The sequence below is a fragment of the Syngnathoides biaculeatus genome, chromosome 13, assembly GCF_019802595.1.
Source record: "Syngnathoides biaculeatus isolate LvHL_M chromosome 13, ASM1980259v1, whole genome shotgun sequence".
Lineage (NCBI taxonomy): Eukaryota > Metazoa > Chordata > Actinopteri > Syngnathiformes > Syngnathidae > Syngnathoides > Syngnathoides biaculeatus.
In genome coordinates this window covers 11,543,664-11,560,579 of record NC_084652.1, presented here as the reverse complement: position 1 = coordinate 11,560,579, position 16,916 = coordinate 11,543,664, and the positions used below count along the sequence as shown (strand labels likewise).

At 45.3% G+C, this 16,916-nt stretch overlaps 1 protein-coding gene across 1 annotated transcript; it reads right to left on the bottom strand.

Moving 5' to 3' along the window:
* Positions 1–2,900: 2,900 nt before the first annotated feature.
* On the bottom strand, positions 2,901–16,846 carry LOC133510797 (RNA-binding protein MEX3B-like). Its single transcript, XM_061839147.1, has 4 exons — positions 14,727–16,846; positions 13,737–14,253; positions 9,308–9,570; positions 2,901–7,505 (listed from the first exon to the last, which is right to left on the bottom strand). Exons 2-4 carry the CDS (start codon positions 14,197–14,199, stop codon positions 6,297–6,299), a joined length of 1,935 nt encoding a protein of 644 aa, XP_061695131.1. The 5' UTR covers positions 14,200–14,253; positions 14,727–16,846; the 3' UTR covers positions 2,901–6,296.
* Positions 16,847–16,916: the final 70 nt, after the last annotated feature.

The window sequence follows — 16,916 nt, the reverse complement described above, 5'->3', positions numbered from 1 at the left end:
AAACCAACGATAAAGAACACAATAAACTGATGAAAAGGCCTTTTCCTTCTGGATAAGCAATAAAACAAAATATAAAAATGGCCTATGGACCCATTTTGGGCCCCAACCCTAAGTTTGGGAAACCCTGATCGCGAACTCATAATCAGTGTCCAGGTTCAATTTTGCATACACAAACATATGCAATGACGTATATAAACAATTCAAAATATCACTTCAAGTTGCAATCTGTACAGAACCCCCCCAAAAAAAACCAACATGGCGTCACGCGTAAGCCACCCAAAATCTCTGCTCAAGCACAAAGGGCCACGTCACATGACACACACACACACACACACACACGCATGCGTGCACGCAGACATGACAGCCGCCCCCGTGAATAGAAAACACAAATGCATGACGGGAATTGAATGTGCCACGTTTTGGGATCGTTTTCCAGTCCATTCGTCCATCAAAAAGTCTTATTTGCCGTGTGACGACCAATCAATTACCCGCGTGTTTGGTTGTCATCCAGGCTTGTGAATATGCCCTCTGTAACCAATACGAATGTAGTGTGAACACAGAATTCGCATGAGAGGATTATTTTCTACCGAGGATGTTTCTAATTGCTTTCCTATCATAATCGATTGTTCCGGAACGGGAATGGAGCCTGACTGATCTGCTTCCTATTAAAAAGGACATTTGTGTCACGATCGGACTCTCTTGGTGTTCTCTTTTGTTTTTCTCGCATCGTTAAAAGCAGGCAACACGCTTAAAAAAAATAATAATAATCTTAAGCAAACCAGTCTGCAAGATACTACGGAAAAAAAACGTACTTGTTTTTCTCATTGTAATGAGGAACTTACTTATTACAATGAGAAAAACAAGTACGTTTTTTTTTTTTTTTCAATACATTTTTTTCCCCCCAATGTTCCTTTCGTGGCTCCGTAAGATACGATGGACATATTGGGGGGACTAGTTTCTCATTACAATGAGAAACCAGTTGTTTTTTTTTTTTTTCAATATCCCTTTAGGGGCTCCGTAGCAAGAAGGGGGTAAAAAAAAAAAAAAAAATGCGCAGGTTTTTCCAAACCAGCAGTAGAACTTGAGTAAAATTCACACGGTGGTCCCAATTTGTGACATTTTCAATGTTTATTTTTTTTAGCATTTAAATGTTTACAATGTATTTATCTCCCTGTTTACGTCTTCCGCAGAGGTTGAAAACCTAATGTGTATTTCGACAAAGGAGGGTAAAGTACGGGTGTCTATTTTTAAAAGTATCGAGTAAAGGTAAAAAGTTGTCATAAAACTAAGTAAAGATACATGAGAAAAACAAGTCCAGAAATGAAATACTACAACTTCCAAGTAAACATAAGTGAAACATCCATTCGTAGTAATTGTAACGTTCTGCAGCGGCATGACCACAAGTGACCAGTTCGGACCCGACATCCAAGGACCGTTGCTAAACAAAGTCTTGTCAAGAGAATTGGTCCAACATTCCTGCGTCTAATGTGTGGGGTTGTACCTGCCGAAGGAGGGTCAGCCAGTTATGTAATAAAAACCGGGGGGAGGGGTCACTTACTGTACTTACAAGTGAGCTAAGGGCAATCCGTTTCTACACTGACACCACACCCTCCAGAACCAGGCCTCAGTTCTCATGTAAATATCCCAGAAAGTGAGGTTCTGAGAGACACTTTGGAAAACAAGCCCCGAAGCATCTGCATGTGAATGTTACCGTAATTTCCGGCCTTTCAGCCGCGACGTTTTTCCCACACTTTCAATCCTGCGGTGATGCAACTAATTTTTGCATTTTTTTTTCCAACGGCCACAAGGGAGCGCTCGGGCAGAAAAGGTAACTGGTGGAATGTATGTGCTGAGGAAGTGACTTTTACCAGTCAGCGCTGCGCTAGCGTGTTACTGCTGTGTCTCAGTGATTTTTACGAGTTTTTTGTTTTTGTTTTAACCGGCCCTGTTCGCGCGGTGCTAGCGTTAGCGCGGCACCAGTGTTAGTGCTAGTGTAAAACTGTGTACCGTCTTTCCTTGTAAATATCTCGTGTCTTGATTTGGGCACTTGTGGCTTTTTACACAGCTGTGGTGTATGTGTGTACCAAATTTCCTTTACAACTGTACTGGGTGAGGCTTATAACTGATGGATGTGACATAGAAGTCACTGATGGTGTAGTGGTACACACACCTGCCTTTGGTGCGGGATGGATTCCCGCTCAGTGATGGTGTCGATATCTGCCCTGCGACTGACTGGCGACCAGTTCAGGGTGTAGTCCACCTTTTACCCGAAGCTAGGTGGGATAGGCTCCGGCCGGCTCTTCCGTGACCCTCGTGAGGATAAGCGGCTTGGCTAATGGACGGATTTGACACGTGTGGATAAACAAAAATCTAAATAATTTCTGGGGTGATTCATGGAAAGCCTGAAAATTTTACCATTTCCATGTAAATCACCAAGATGTAATTGTCGCAGACACACTTTAAATCTCTTCAAAATGACAAACGATGAGTTAGTATTTTTTTCTCCCTGTGACCTTTGTGAGGATAAGCGGCGAACACAATGGATGGATAAAATTCATTCCAGCTCACACGTTTATATCAGATACTTTGGTGAATGTGGTAGCGCTATCTAGTGGACTATGACCCCATTGCATCCAAAAGGAAATGGGGGGGGGGCACATGTGTGACTATATATAAAGTAATAAATGATCTAGTATCAAAGCTTTTCAATTCTACTCTTTCAGTTCAAGCCAACTGATGACTAAAACACTACTAACCTCACTCAAGCCACGATTAAAGAAACATCAGTACACTAACTTTTCAAAAACGAGTGTAATCACACCACCACAAATATTGAAATATTGGTTTAAATGTATTTCTGCTGAAGGTACACATCCATCAGCACTTCCACACACAGAAAAAAAAATCCACAAACGCAAAAAAAAGACGACACAAGTTGTCATTTTACAGTAAAAAAATGAAACCAAAAACCAAAGACTTTATTAAAGAAGCATAAAAAATAAAACTCTTGATACATTCCTCATAACCGTCAAACCAGGTCAAATCATATCACGATACAATTTTTCCCGGCTCGCGGTTAAAAGGTCCATAAACTTTCAAATAAAATATATTTCAATTTTAAAATTTTCTTCAATAATTTTCTCATTTTGTTATAAATTGCCTATATGTAGTACACAGAAAAGAATGAAAATTAAAAAATGAAAATAAAAATAAATCTTAATAAACGGTCACATTATTGTCTGGGATATTTAAGTAAGCAAATCAATTGTAAAAATAAAATGTGTAAAAAGTTTTTTTTTAAATCTTAAAAATGAGCTAATGACATGCAGATGGTTAACTTACAAGTAACGATACAGGTTCTCGTTTTCAAAGAAGCCATTTTGCTCACAAAAACGAGACGCCGGTGATTGTTCCAATATTTACACACACAGGTACTTCTGCTGACATGGTTTTACATTTTGGTTCAGCGTACAAAAGAGAATTCAAGCAAAACAAAACAAAAAAATAGGCGAGTTGAGGGGGCAGGCGGGAGCTTGCGCGGAGTCCCCCCTGGCTCCGCGCCCTGCCCCCTTTGTTGGCGAGGCTTCTCTTTACATCCCACCCTTTAACCAGAAAAAAAAAGGTCAGAGGTCAGGCTAGCATGCCTCAGGAAACCCTGTTTTCAAACCTTGAAGTGAGAAAATGGGGGAAGGGGAACACATTGGGTCTAAAAAAATAAAAATCAGCAGTCAATCTGAAAAAACTTGTACCTTTTTTTTTTTTTTCTCCCCCCAAACAATGAAAGTACTGTACATTAAGCCTCACATTCTCTCATTGGCCACCTGGACTCAACAACATTAACAACAACACGTTTAAATTTCCTGCTTTAAAGAAGGGCCGTCAGGGTCCCGAACGCGCTTCCTTCTCGCAGCCCCGCTTCGTTAAATCCCACCTGACAAAATCCAGTCTAAAATCGAGCGAAACATTCTGCTGTTTGCTGGGATTAGAACAGAAATTGCGTGTGGAAGCCCTGGATGATCGCCGCTAGCTGCCGTAAAGGATGGTCCATTCTTCCTACTGGGTGAGCCAGAAAAAATGTAAAAAAAAAAAAAAAAAAAAAAAAAAAAAAACAGGAAGCCCTTAAAGAATCGCTCGTCATCAGAAGTGAGTTCGTCATGGCTTCTTCGCGTCTTGAGCACATTTTGTGGACAAATGTTACGAACGCTTGAAAAAAAGGGAGGCAGTTACTGCAAACTCACGGCGAAGTAAAACGAGAGAAAAATCAAAAAGGACGATGCGCGGGCGTCCATGTTGCGCAATCGCGCAACGGATGCGGAGTGCCGGCGCAGCTTTTGCTGCCAGATTGGGGTGGTGGAAGACCGGAATGAGAATGCTAAGAGCTGTTTGGGTTGTTTTGTTTTGTTCGGGTTTCGATGGGACAGGCAGACGGGGGGGGGGGGGGGGTAATCGTGGTTGAGTTGGGGAGGTTGGGGGGGAACAGTGCACGGAAAATACTTCAATTCACCCTTTGTGTGTGTGTTTTTTTGTATGGAAGGAACTCCGCTTAAACAAGACGTCCCTGTTCATGGGTGACGTCACAAAAGTCTCACAGGAACATGCGCGCACTCACCGTTATACATGAAAACCGTACACACAAGCACGCTTTGACACTCCTCTCGCAGTGATACACAAAACAGACAGCAGTGCACTCTCGCATACTCCTCTCACTCTCACAGGAACACACACAATCACAAAGAATGCTGACATTCATACACAGTAACAGTGACACACACACTCCCATACACTCTTCTCAGAAAACATATACGCGCCAAAACAGCATCTGGAAAAACTCAAGTGCGGTGAATACTATACGTATACACGGTCATACTTCCAACACACTCTCAGGGGCAACAACAAAAGCCTTGAACGGCAACACACCGGCAAACGCACTCGCAGGAAAAGACACACGGGGCACTCGCTCTCGCACAAAGAGTCGGAAAACGCTGAAGGAGCCGATGGAAGCCAAACGAACAGGATGTGGGCGGAGGGGGGGGGGGGGGCGTGTGTGGGTGGGGGAGGGCAGGGATGTGGATCGGCTCCTGCCTTGGAGACTGGGGGGGGGGCGGGGCTGGAGCAGTCACACACACACACATACACACACTCACACACACACACACGTATAGAGATATAAACACAAAGGTGGGATATCGCGGTTTGTGCGGAGGATTGTCAAATGTTTGACGGGCTCCACAAACAAGAGACGATGTGCTCACTTCTACAGACATTTGGCATCGCTTGATGGCTACTTTCGGTCTTTGAGGCCACAACAGAGGAGGAGGAGGAGGAGGCGAAGGCGGTGGGTGACAACACGCCGTGCGCAACCACACAATAGGATTAATATCGCAGGTGTCAAACTCGAGGCCTCGGGGCTGGATCGGGAAAATCCTTTGCGTCCGCTACGTATTTCTTGTCAAACTGAATTTAGCCTTCGCTTTCAAAGAGAAATTGCAATTGTTTTTTTTTTGCAACTAAAACCCCTTTTGAAGAGGGTGACCGCTTCTGATTTCAAAATGTATCCGTCAATTTATTGCATATGAGACAATTACTGTATACGGCTCTTAATAAATAAGAGACCAACTGCAAAATTCAATTTCTCTAATTTTACTACTTATCGACGTTTGAGCAAAATTAGAATTACTCTATATACTACTGACACAACCCCAAATTTTCATATACAAGTAAAAGATGTATTGGAGGAACATGAAAAAAGTTCTAAATACCCCAAAAATGGTAAAGCTTTTTTTTTTGTAGGTCTCTTATCCTCCCCAGAACTATACATTTTCATAACGATAATGGGGCCCGTGACAAAAAAAAACAAAAACATTTGAATAAAGAGTTTGACACCCCGGATTAATGCCGCGAGGAAGGGCGGAGGGACAAAGAGAAAGCGAGAAAGCGGGTGGGGGGGTCACGTAGAGATGCAAGTAGAAAAGTGCAGGCCTCGTCGGACAACTTCATGGAAAAATATCTGCTGAGTACAAAAAGGAGCCAAAAGCAAAGACTGAAGAGATGCGAGGGGTTCAAAATGAAGGCCTGAAGAGAGATAAGACACTAGTTTCCCCACAAAGAGACCGTCTCCAAATAAATCTATAGCGTCATTATTATTATTGTTATTATTCATCAGCAGCATCATTGTCTTTAGAAATGCTGGATTATTATTATTATTATTATGGTCCACTGTGTGTTCAAGGGTATTAGTGTAAATCCTTCCTCCCCCCAAGCTATGCCCGTGCCCGCGCTTCACGCGCCCACCGCCATTAGGAGAAGATGCGGATGCACTGCGTGGTGGGCGTGTGGCACACGGGGCACTCGGGCTCGGCGGACTGGCAGATCTGCCCGGCGCACTCCATGCAAAAGAGGTTGTGGCCGCAGGGCACCAGGGCGGCGGTCACCTCGCTCTCGAAGCACACGAAGCAGTCCCTGCTGGCACCGGGCCCCGCGCCCACCAGGCCCACCGCGCCGGGGCCCGGCCCGCCTTTCAGCCGGCTGAGCATCCCGGAGCTGAGACCCACGCCGCCCTCCGAGTCGGTAGGGGAGCCGCCGGGTAGCGAGGACGCCGAGCAGGAGGAGTAACCGGTGGACGAGCCGCCCGAGCTGGAGCTGGAGCCCCCCGAGAAGGAGCCGGAGCCGGAACCCGAGCCCCCCGCGCTGCCGGACTGCAGCCAGGAGAGCGTGCTCAGGGGGTCGCTCTGGGCGCGACGGGCCAGCGGGTGCTCCAGGGGGCCGGCGCCCGCGTCCTGAGGCAATGTCGGCGACAGCCGCGGCGTAATGGGGCCGCCGCTCAGGCCGCTGCTGTTGCGACGAAGAGGCGGCTGCGGATGCGAGGGGCCGCCCGACTTGTTGCCGCCGTTGACGAAGGGGGCCCAGATGTTGGAAGCGCTGAATTCAAAGCCCAGTTCGTCTGAGGAGGGAAGCGGAGTGGAGTCGCCGCCGAAAGTGAACCCGCCCCCAGCGCTACTTGAACCCGTGCTGAAGGGGCTGGTGGGGCTGGCCCCGTCGTTGCCCTTGCGGCCCCCGCCGTACCCTTCGGAGCTCATCCCACCGTTGTGCGCGTGGTAGGAGACAGAGGAGGACATCTTGCGGGTTACGGACATGGGGATGGCGGCAAGCGGCGGAGAGGGCGGGGGCGGCGGCGGTGCGGAATGGTGGTTGGTGGCCCGGGACCACAGGGACGCCCCCAGGCCGCTGCTGAGGGCGCCCAGGCCCTCCAGGCTGACATCCGTGCCGTTTGTGTGGAAGTCGTTGTCCCCCTGGAGGTCGACGAAGGTTCCGGTTCTCAGCGTGATGTGGGTCTCAATTTCCTCCCTGGCTCGGTCCACGTTCTCGGGCATGCCGGTCACCTCAAACACGGGGTCCTTCTCTCGACTGGGCGTCACGATGTACGTGTGGGTCTGCTGCTGGATGCGCTTGATGGTGGCTCCTTTGGGGCCCACAACTAGACCCACCACTCTGTAGGGCACCCGCACCTGGATCAGAACCAACACAAACATTCCAGAAGTGAGCACGGGCGTGAACTTCATTTATAAAGTATTTGCACACAGAGGACTCACATTGAAATAAATGGAAATGCCAACCATCTGTTCAAACTTCAAAATTCCCATTTTTTTTTTTTTTTTGTATGGTATTGCTTTTAAATCTAGCCATCCATTTTCTTCACCACTTATCCTCACGAGTGTCGCGGGGAGTGCTGGAGCCTATCCCAGCTGTCAATGACAAACAGCCACACTCACATTAGAAATTAGAGTGTTCTATTAATGTGGCATGTTCTTGGGATGTGGGAAGAAATCGGAGTGCCCGGAGGAAACCACGCAGGCACGGGGAGAACATGCAAACTCCACACAGGTGAGGCTGGGATCGAACCCAGGTCCTCAGAACTGTGAGGCCAAGGCTTTACCAGCTTATCCACTGTACCACTCTGTTTCGAAATCGCATTCTCTAATTCTGTACTGTAAAAATCCATTCATCCATTTTCTAAGCCGGTTATTGGGACGTGTGAGTACAGAAGCCTATCCCAGCTCACTTTGGAGGATAAGCGGACTACTCCCTGAACTGGTCGCCAGTCCGTCGCAGGGCTCATATAGACACCATCGGTGAGGGGGAAGTGAACCCATGTTTTCCCCCCAAAAAAACTCAAGGATGTGCACCACGACACCATCAGTGACTCTAAGAGCACACAGTAAAGACATTTGTAATGTAAAGAAATGAATTATTTTAGGCTTTTTTTTTTTTTTTTTTTGCTTTAGTTCAATGGACATTGGTCTGCTCCTTCTGGTGTTTGCATTTTGGCCACCTGGGGGAGTGTAACTAGAGTCTCAGATCCTCTGTAAGCCACTGTGATATTAGTCGTTCTTTGAAATTGATAAAGAATATGTGCGAGTATGATAGTTTCTGTCTCCAGGATTTGCTCCATCGTTAGGGTTTGAATATATTTTGCTTAAAGCGGGGGTGTCAAACTCATTTTTCTTGCGCGCCACATTGTTGTTCCAGTTTCCCTCAGAAGGCTGTTATGACCGTGAAACAAAAATATTTAATCATCTCATCATATTTACATCATAAATTTATGAACAAGTTTTGGAATCAGAAATCAAGGGTTACGTGTTTACCAACTATTCACATTTGGTAACACAAAAATGCTTGCAATATCTCAACTTTATCATTTATGACATGTGACAATTTTAAATTTTGGTACATATTTTTACAAGAACCATGGAAATTGACACTCCAGATTGGGGTTTGCGGGCCACATAAAATCATGTGGCGTGCCACATCTGGCCCCCAGGCCTTGAGTTTGACACCGGTGGCTTAAAGGGTTATAACACCTCAACAATGACTATTCCCATTATGAGTTAGCAATAAGATCGCAGTTATGTGGTTTTAAACACCATAAAGAGCTAATATATCACATTTTTAGGTCCTTGTGAGAGAGGCGCAAGTTGTGCAAAAAAAGTATTGAAGCACGGCAACGTTGAACATGTTCATTCAATATTGTAAAGACGGTCAAATTAAGTTCTCTCATAAAGGGTCAGACTGCCTTTCCAAGTCATCCCCCAAAAAACACAACGTAAACATTTTAGTCTTACTGAAATGCCCTCCCTAAACAAAATGTATTAATACCTTTTTTTTTTTTAAAATGTCAGCTAAAGAGGCAGCTCTTATATTGAATTACAGAAAAAAATACATTTTAGGGACAACACACGACCAAGTTCTGTCATATTTAGTTGTTTCACTTTTATGTGAAGGACATGAAGCAAAAGGCAGTTAGCTGTACCTGAATGGTTGTTTGTCCAGGGAGGTGCGGTGGTCCAGGAAGCGAGCCCCCTCCTCCTCCGCTCCCCCCTCCTCCCCCGGAGCCTCCCGCTTTGCAACGGGACGCCCGGATCATGGAGAAGTGCTCGGCTGCAGAAACGATCTCCCGCTTGGCCATCTCCACGTCCTCCCTGCGTCCCGTCACGATGAACACGGGCTCCTCGCCACGGACGGGCGTCTTTATGTAAGTGTTGGTCTTGGCCCGCAAGGCTTTGATCTTACAACCTGGATGCCGAAAAAAGAAATGCACACGCTCATCAGTTGTGTGTGTGCAACTGAAACAAAACGAAAGATGGCAAGTTTTTTTTGTACGCTGGCTACACGTCTGCAGATGCTTAAGTGGCCACTAGGGGTAGTGCAAGATGAAATTGTTATTATTATCATTATCATAATGCAGCGGACTTAATGAGTTTAATACATTCCATGACCAAGCTTGTAACTCAATGTAATCACATAAAATCAATTTTCACCATTGAAATGAAATTGTTTTAACCCATTCAACCCCTCAAAACCACAGCTATTTTTTTAACTCATTCAATACCAGCCATTTTAAGACGACGAATAAAATATTGTGATCTGCGGCTATAGTGACTTGACACCCACTAAACGAAAGATTAGACCTACTCTCTAACAGAAAATTATTTTTTTTGTGAAAAGATGCATCCAAAATACACTTTGTCATTAATTTTTTTAATTTTGTGAGAGGTAAACTTTACCACAAATAACAATAAAGGCAGTTTTGACATCAAAATACTTTATTTACAAATAAAACACAAACGATTTACAATTTCCAACTGAAGTCTGCAATGGGAACTGAACTGTGTGCATGTGTCTACTATGAATATGTATTTATTTTATACGGTATGCAATAGAACAGGTGCCTTTGTGCAAGGCACACAACACACACTACACTAACTTGTGGCCTCAGCCACGCTTCCCTTGCTGCAGCCAGGCGGGTTTCACATATTTCTGTTTGTGTTTAGTTTTCCATCAAGCTGACTTGGTGGGTCACTTTTGATAAGGTGCCCAAATTTGTGGCCATTTCCTCTTCCACATGATGATGAGCCAAACGTGATGCGTCTCCCGCAACCAATCGCATCACCTCTGCTAGTGGGTCAGTCATCTGCAATTTATAGAAATATACGTGATTACCACAAAAAAGTTTGCTATAGTGTTATAGAGTGGAGGTTTGCTCTCACTCATAGAAATTCACATTTTCAATGTATATATGATTATTAGGTAATTGTTCAAGCTATGAGATAGCACTTACTTCCTCATGCGGGATGGTCTGGTTCTCCGGTACTGCCAGTAGAATCAGACAGTATCCAATAAATCAGATGAATCCGGATTGAGCTCCGACTACCTTGTATTATTCTCGTCGTTGTCGGAATGATCAGCAGGCCCGTGTGAAACGGAGAGTGAGCTTCGTGAAGAATGTGGCCGACCGGGAGGAACTCGAACCTTGCTCATTATCGTTTTTTTTTTTTTTTTTGTACTCATCTAATCTTCGTCGATGATGACAATTTCTTCCCAAAACACTCCTCGATTGTCAATTGTCCTTGTTTTTCCATGTTCTTGACTTTCCATTACCTTTGTTTTCAATGCTGCCACCCCCGCCCACCCCAGGTCCTTTTCGGCCCTTCCTTCCTGGGCTCTTAGCAAATGCCCTCCTGCCATCTAATGTCTGTTTTTAATCTGCATTAAAATTACTCTCAAGACAAATCCCTTGGTGATGAGTTACATCAGCAACTTCTGTCTATGGTCCGAGAAAAAAAAAAAAATTACGTGTTTGGGATACTATGAGCTTTTTTTTTTTTTTAAAGTTCGTAGAACTAAACCTTCGGTATTAAATGAGTTAATAAAGAAAAATAGTGTTACATTGGAAACAATCAAATATGAAAAAGTGGATTCATAATGTGCAGTTACTGCAAATACTGTATGTAATATTTCTATGTTAGATGTCTGGCGCAGTAAGTGACATCATGAGCTGGAGTCGGGGTTGCCCCTTATAGTTTGGTGTGTGTTGTCTGCTCCTTGCGAATGCGCTCATTTCATAATTTTGAATTTGACTTTTTGTACCGATTGTGGCTCTCCTTGCTCACATGCAAGCATTGCAGTAGCTTAAGTGTTCCCCTTTTCCACCACTTCATTCCACCAAAGGTGTACCAGAATTCTGGTTTTGACTAAGTTTGGTTCGCAGTACAAAGCTTGAAAAAAAAAATAGAAAATGAGACTGAGAGAGAGAATAAGCAGCCATGCGATGGTTTGCACTGATGTCATATTAATCACTGAAATACCAACCAGTTCACCCTTTTCATTTTTATATCTGGAATGCTCTGGCCAATGTGGGTCACGGAGCATGTGACTCAAAAAAAAACAAAAGGCCCAATGCATTGAAATAATGGAGAGGTCATTCAGCCAGCAACAGTCGAGTGTGTAAAGTGATTCAATGCAAGAGCTGGACCAAGACAATACAGCACCCAGGAAGAAAAAATAATAACCAGTTTTACATTACATCACTGATGTTTTTAGGATTGGTTAAAACTGTACCAGATTACATACAAATGTAAAAAAAAAGTATATATTTTTAAATGGCACTTAATTTTCTAGTACATATGTGGAAACATTTGAGCTTATGAGCCACATAGGATTTTTCACAAAGGTACTATGTAAAATAGTTTAATGAAAAAAAGTAATCATTCACTGTTCAATCATTTTTATATATTCAGTGTTTTAACAAGTAACTAAAAAATTCATCCACCCATTTTCTTTGCCGCATATCCTCACGAGGATCACAGGGAGTGCTGTAGCCTATCCCAGCTATCCACGGGCAGGAGGCAGGGTACACCCTGAACTGGTTACCAGCCAATCGCAGGGCACATTGAGACAAACAGCCACACTCACAATCACACCTCGGGCCAATTTAGAGTGTCCAATTAATGTTGCATGTTTTTGGGACGTGGGAGGAAACCGGAGTACCCGGAGAAAACCCACACAGGCACGGGGAGAACATGCAAACTCCACACAGGTGCATCCGGGATTGAACCCAGGATCTCAGAACTGTGAGGCCAACCCTTTACCAGCTCATCACCATGCCGCTAGTGCCACTACTAGTCGGCAATTACAACTTAATGTCACCTACTGACCTGCACTAGTATCACTACTCGTAAGACTCTCTTTGTATTAAAGCATTGTATTTTCTCAATACATATGACAAAGGGTGTACCTGGAAGGTACATGGACCTTATTAGGTTAGTTTTCAAAACATATTAAAAAAAAATGCTCCAAGTGGTGTTAGTAGTGCAACACAACTAGTTTACTAGTAAGGATCAAGTGTGTCGAAGACAAAAGTGCCACTTAGTGAAAAAAAACAATACAACTAAGACAGTCATTCTACCAGTGTGCCCTTGCCACAACAAAGAGTGTACTAGTACATAGACCGGAAGCTGGGCATCAGATGAACGCTGCAAGAGCTTTCCCTATTTAGACACCGCAGTCAGATACATAATGTTCTTTTCGGATTTAACATTTTACAGGGACATTCCGAACGCAAAAAAAATTGCGGCTGTTGCAGCCTCGGGTGCGCTGTGCCTTTAAATGATGACGCTCCATCCGGGCGGCCAATAGGAGGCGCGGAGTGTGATGTCATTGTGGGAAGCCGAAAGCATGGCTTTTTCAAACAAAGAGAACAATGCTGGAAACGCCGCCGCGGCTGCGACGTGCTAGGCGGCGGCGGAAAAAAAAAAGCGCCAGCCGCTATCGAGTAGGCGCGACGGGAACAAAGGAGGCGAGAAATCGCGCGAGGAAGCGGGGGAGACGTGGCGAGCCGGGCGGCGTCGGTGTGACGGACGGACGGGCGGCGCGAGCCGGAGCTTTTGGGTGCAGGGCGTAACACCGCCCAGTGCCGTGTTTGCGAGACCGTCTGGCCCGTTTCTGACCCCCAAAAAGCGCACAATCAGACAATAACACGGCGTGTAGGCATACATTGAAGTAGCGGCTTCCACTCGCTTCTCACTCGGGTCGCTTTCTCGGTTCAAGATGCATTCAAAGGGCGTTTAGCGCCATTCCCTTTGTTTGGTGCAGGCTGCAAGACATGTCCAGACTGCTTTGTCTGACCCCGTCTCACCCCTCCCCCTACCGCGCTACCTGTCAAACTATTGTCCCCCCCCCCCAAAAAAAAAAAAAAAACCCAATGTGAAAAGCAAACACTTGATGTAGCAACTTCGACATTTTAAAAGCTGGAACGACGGCTTTGTTACGTTTATGTGTTTACATGCAGAGCAAAGCGGAACCGGGAGGCAAAAGTTGTCAGCTACCGAGCACCCAAACAAAGAACCGCCGGGTCCCCCCCCCCCCCCTCACGACAAAAACAACCCCGCAAAAAGGCTCACCTTGCCTCCCCACGATCTCCGCCACATGCTCCGAGCTGGGCACGGGAACGCACTCGGTCATGTTGACGCTTCTCTTTCGGTTGCACAGGACGGAGGAGCTTTGTTCCCCGTGGAGCATCGGGTGCGAACCGCCGCCGGCCATGTGGTAGCCGACCGAACCGTAGTACTCCGGGGAAGGGGAGCAGGAGGTCGGCGAGTCCCGGGACACTTGGAGGTCCGCGTAGCCCTCCGAGCCGGGCGCCTGGGTCCCGTCCAGGGTGTCGACCAGCCCGCCTCCGCCTCCACAGTCCACCTTCTCCAGAGCCATGAGTGACAGCTGGTCCAGGGCGAAGCGGAGCACCTCTTGGTGGCCCTCGTCCCGGGACTCCTGGTCCGTTTCTCGGGGCAGAGCGACCCCATTGTGCTGGCTGCTGATCACCACGTCGTGGTCCATTATGTCCGGGTGGAATAAAGGGCTAGGCATAGTCTCTCCGTGGCTATCACATCAGATCACGGATGCCTGCTTGTCGTTAGTGAGCTGGGAAATAAGAACAAATAAAATGAATTCAACGAAAGCTCGGGGAAAAATAGAGATGTTTCGAGGTGGGTGTCAGCTTTTAGGGCGCCTTGCTTTGTCTTGTTGTGACTGACAACTCCAAGCATCCAGCTTTGTCGGGATAAAGGAAGCGTGCTTCCCTTGAAACAACAACAAAATGCGTGTACTCCGCTACCCACGCAAACACAACAAGACGATACGTGTCGCGGCTTACTTTAATATCACAACAAAAACACGAAAAGGCCGACGAAAAGTGTCAGAAGTGCTGTTGTTAGCTCCGGCTAGCCACAGTTAGCAGGGTAGCTCGTCCACACTCAGTCACGTTGCCGACCCCTTTGTTTGGGAGCTAAGCTAGCTCCACTGTGGAACTCCTCAAAAAAAAAAAAAAAAAAACAGACACACACGCGGATGGTCACACTTTGATTCCTAAATGCACGCACGGTGCCCGAACTTACTTTCTCCTCACTTTGTCGACTCGCTCTCCCCACGTTTCGCGGCCACCTCGTTCCTTCAAGAACAAATGAGAAAGTAAGCCGGGAAGAAGAAGAAGAGGAGGAAGGAGGAGGGAGGAGCAGCCTTCTTTCGAGAGCTAACGCGTTAGCCGCCTAGCACGCTACAACTGGGGGTGAGGGGCGTTCAAAGATGCGAGTTGCCCCCTAAAAATATAAACACAAAACGGCAAAGGATGCCCCTTGCTGTGTCTGTGTGAGTATTCCTGAGAGTGTCTTCATGGTCCGGGAAACTCCGGTCCCCGAAACCGTGTTGACTCTTTGGGAGGGGGGAGGGGAAAAAAAAAAAAAAACAAAGTGGGATTGGGAAGCTCCGTGACCCCGTTCGCTCTCTCCGACGCAGCCCGCTCTTGTGGCTCTCTCCGCCGCCTTTGTCTCGCCAAGCGCACGCCGCTCGCTCGCTCGCTCCGACGGCACTGACGTCAGCCGCGACATAACAATGGGTTCAAAGGCCACATGCGGCGATGGTGGAGAGGAGCGTCCACGCAAAGCCACGGCTGCTGTCATTGCCATTGTGTCAGTCGCTTGGAGCGCCGTCCCTTGATTTTTGTTTTCGTTCATAAACAAGCGTATTTTTGTTGTGTTATGTTTTGATCATTCAAAGGCACGCCTGAAAAATATTTACCTACCGAGTATTTATTCGACATCCTTGAAATCCAGCGATGAGTTCACTAGTTTGGTCTTTTGTCCTCACAGATACTAGTAGTTGTTTTACATCACTGATGTTTTTTTAATTATTGGTTCAACCTGTACCAAATTACATTCAAATGTAAAAAAAAAAAAATGTATATATTTTTAAATGGCATCGAATTTTTTAGTGCATAAGTGGAAAAACTTGGGCTGATGAGCCAAATCGGATTTTTCAAAAAGGTAGTATGTAAAATAGTTTAATAAGAAAAAAAAAGTAATCACTCACTGTTCAATCATATTTATGTTATAGTGTAGCATAATAGTATTATATATAGTTTTATATATTAGGGAACACTATTATCGTAAAATTTCTAGCAATTTTTTGCCACTACTTAGGTTACTAGTATGCAATTAAATCGTAGTCGTGCTGCACTACAATTACATAGCCCACTAAAAGGCCGTAGCAGTTGTCGCAATAATACCACTGAGACAGTCATTCTTGAATTGGACTTGTTTTACTACAGACAACAAAGAGTGTACTAGTACCTAGACCGAAAGCTGGTTATTAAATAAATGCTCAAACGAGTGTTGCTTGTAATGCACTGTAGTTTCCTAATTATGTTTAATTGTTGACTCATCGACCAAAATATCACATAAAGATGGTTTTCTTTCATGGAAATTTGTTAAATACCCTTGATGTGCATGTACCGGGATGATCTTTGTCCTAGTCACGCAAGACACTAGTAGTAGCAAAGGGTGTACTAGTCGAATGACCATCTTACCGTTTTTTTTTTTCATGTGGGTTAAGTGCAGCAGTCTTTTACTAATTACATACGAGTAGGCCAATAGCAGTACCAGGTGCACATAGTTGTTAACTAGTGTAGTTTTAGTAACATGTAGCCTTCCTACTAGTACGCCCATTATCTGATTGGTGAGGACAGAGAGCACAGAAGATTGATAATCCGAATATCAGGATATTGAATAATGCTCAATAGGCTTTCCATGTTGCTTTTTTCATTGCACTTGATCCAACAACCATAAATACAATGTGTGTTGCAGTGTATTAAATCTATTATGAATTATGAATAAAGGGGAACAAATGTTTTTAGAAGACTAGGGAGACAGAAAGGTCCGTTAATCCACCATGTTGCCTTTGCACAGTTACACCTACAGTAAATGGGACTTGAATGCTGCTGTGAGATAAAAAGATAGCCAGATTGCACAGATCAATATGAATCCATCCATCCAATGTCTATAATGCATTATCCTCATTAGGGTTAGAAGTGGCGCCTACTTCGAGTGAGAGGCAGCGTACATCCTGGACTGGTCGCTAGCCAATCACATAGCAAATATTGATAACCATTCTCACTCTTGTACACACACACACACACACACCTATGGACAATTTTGTCAACCTAAAGTGCGTTTCGGGAAAGTGGGAGGAATACCTTCACGAGGCCCACACAAGCACAGGGAAAACATGTAAACTCCAGGGAGGAAAACCAG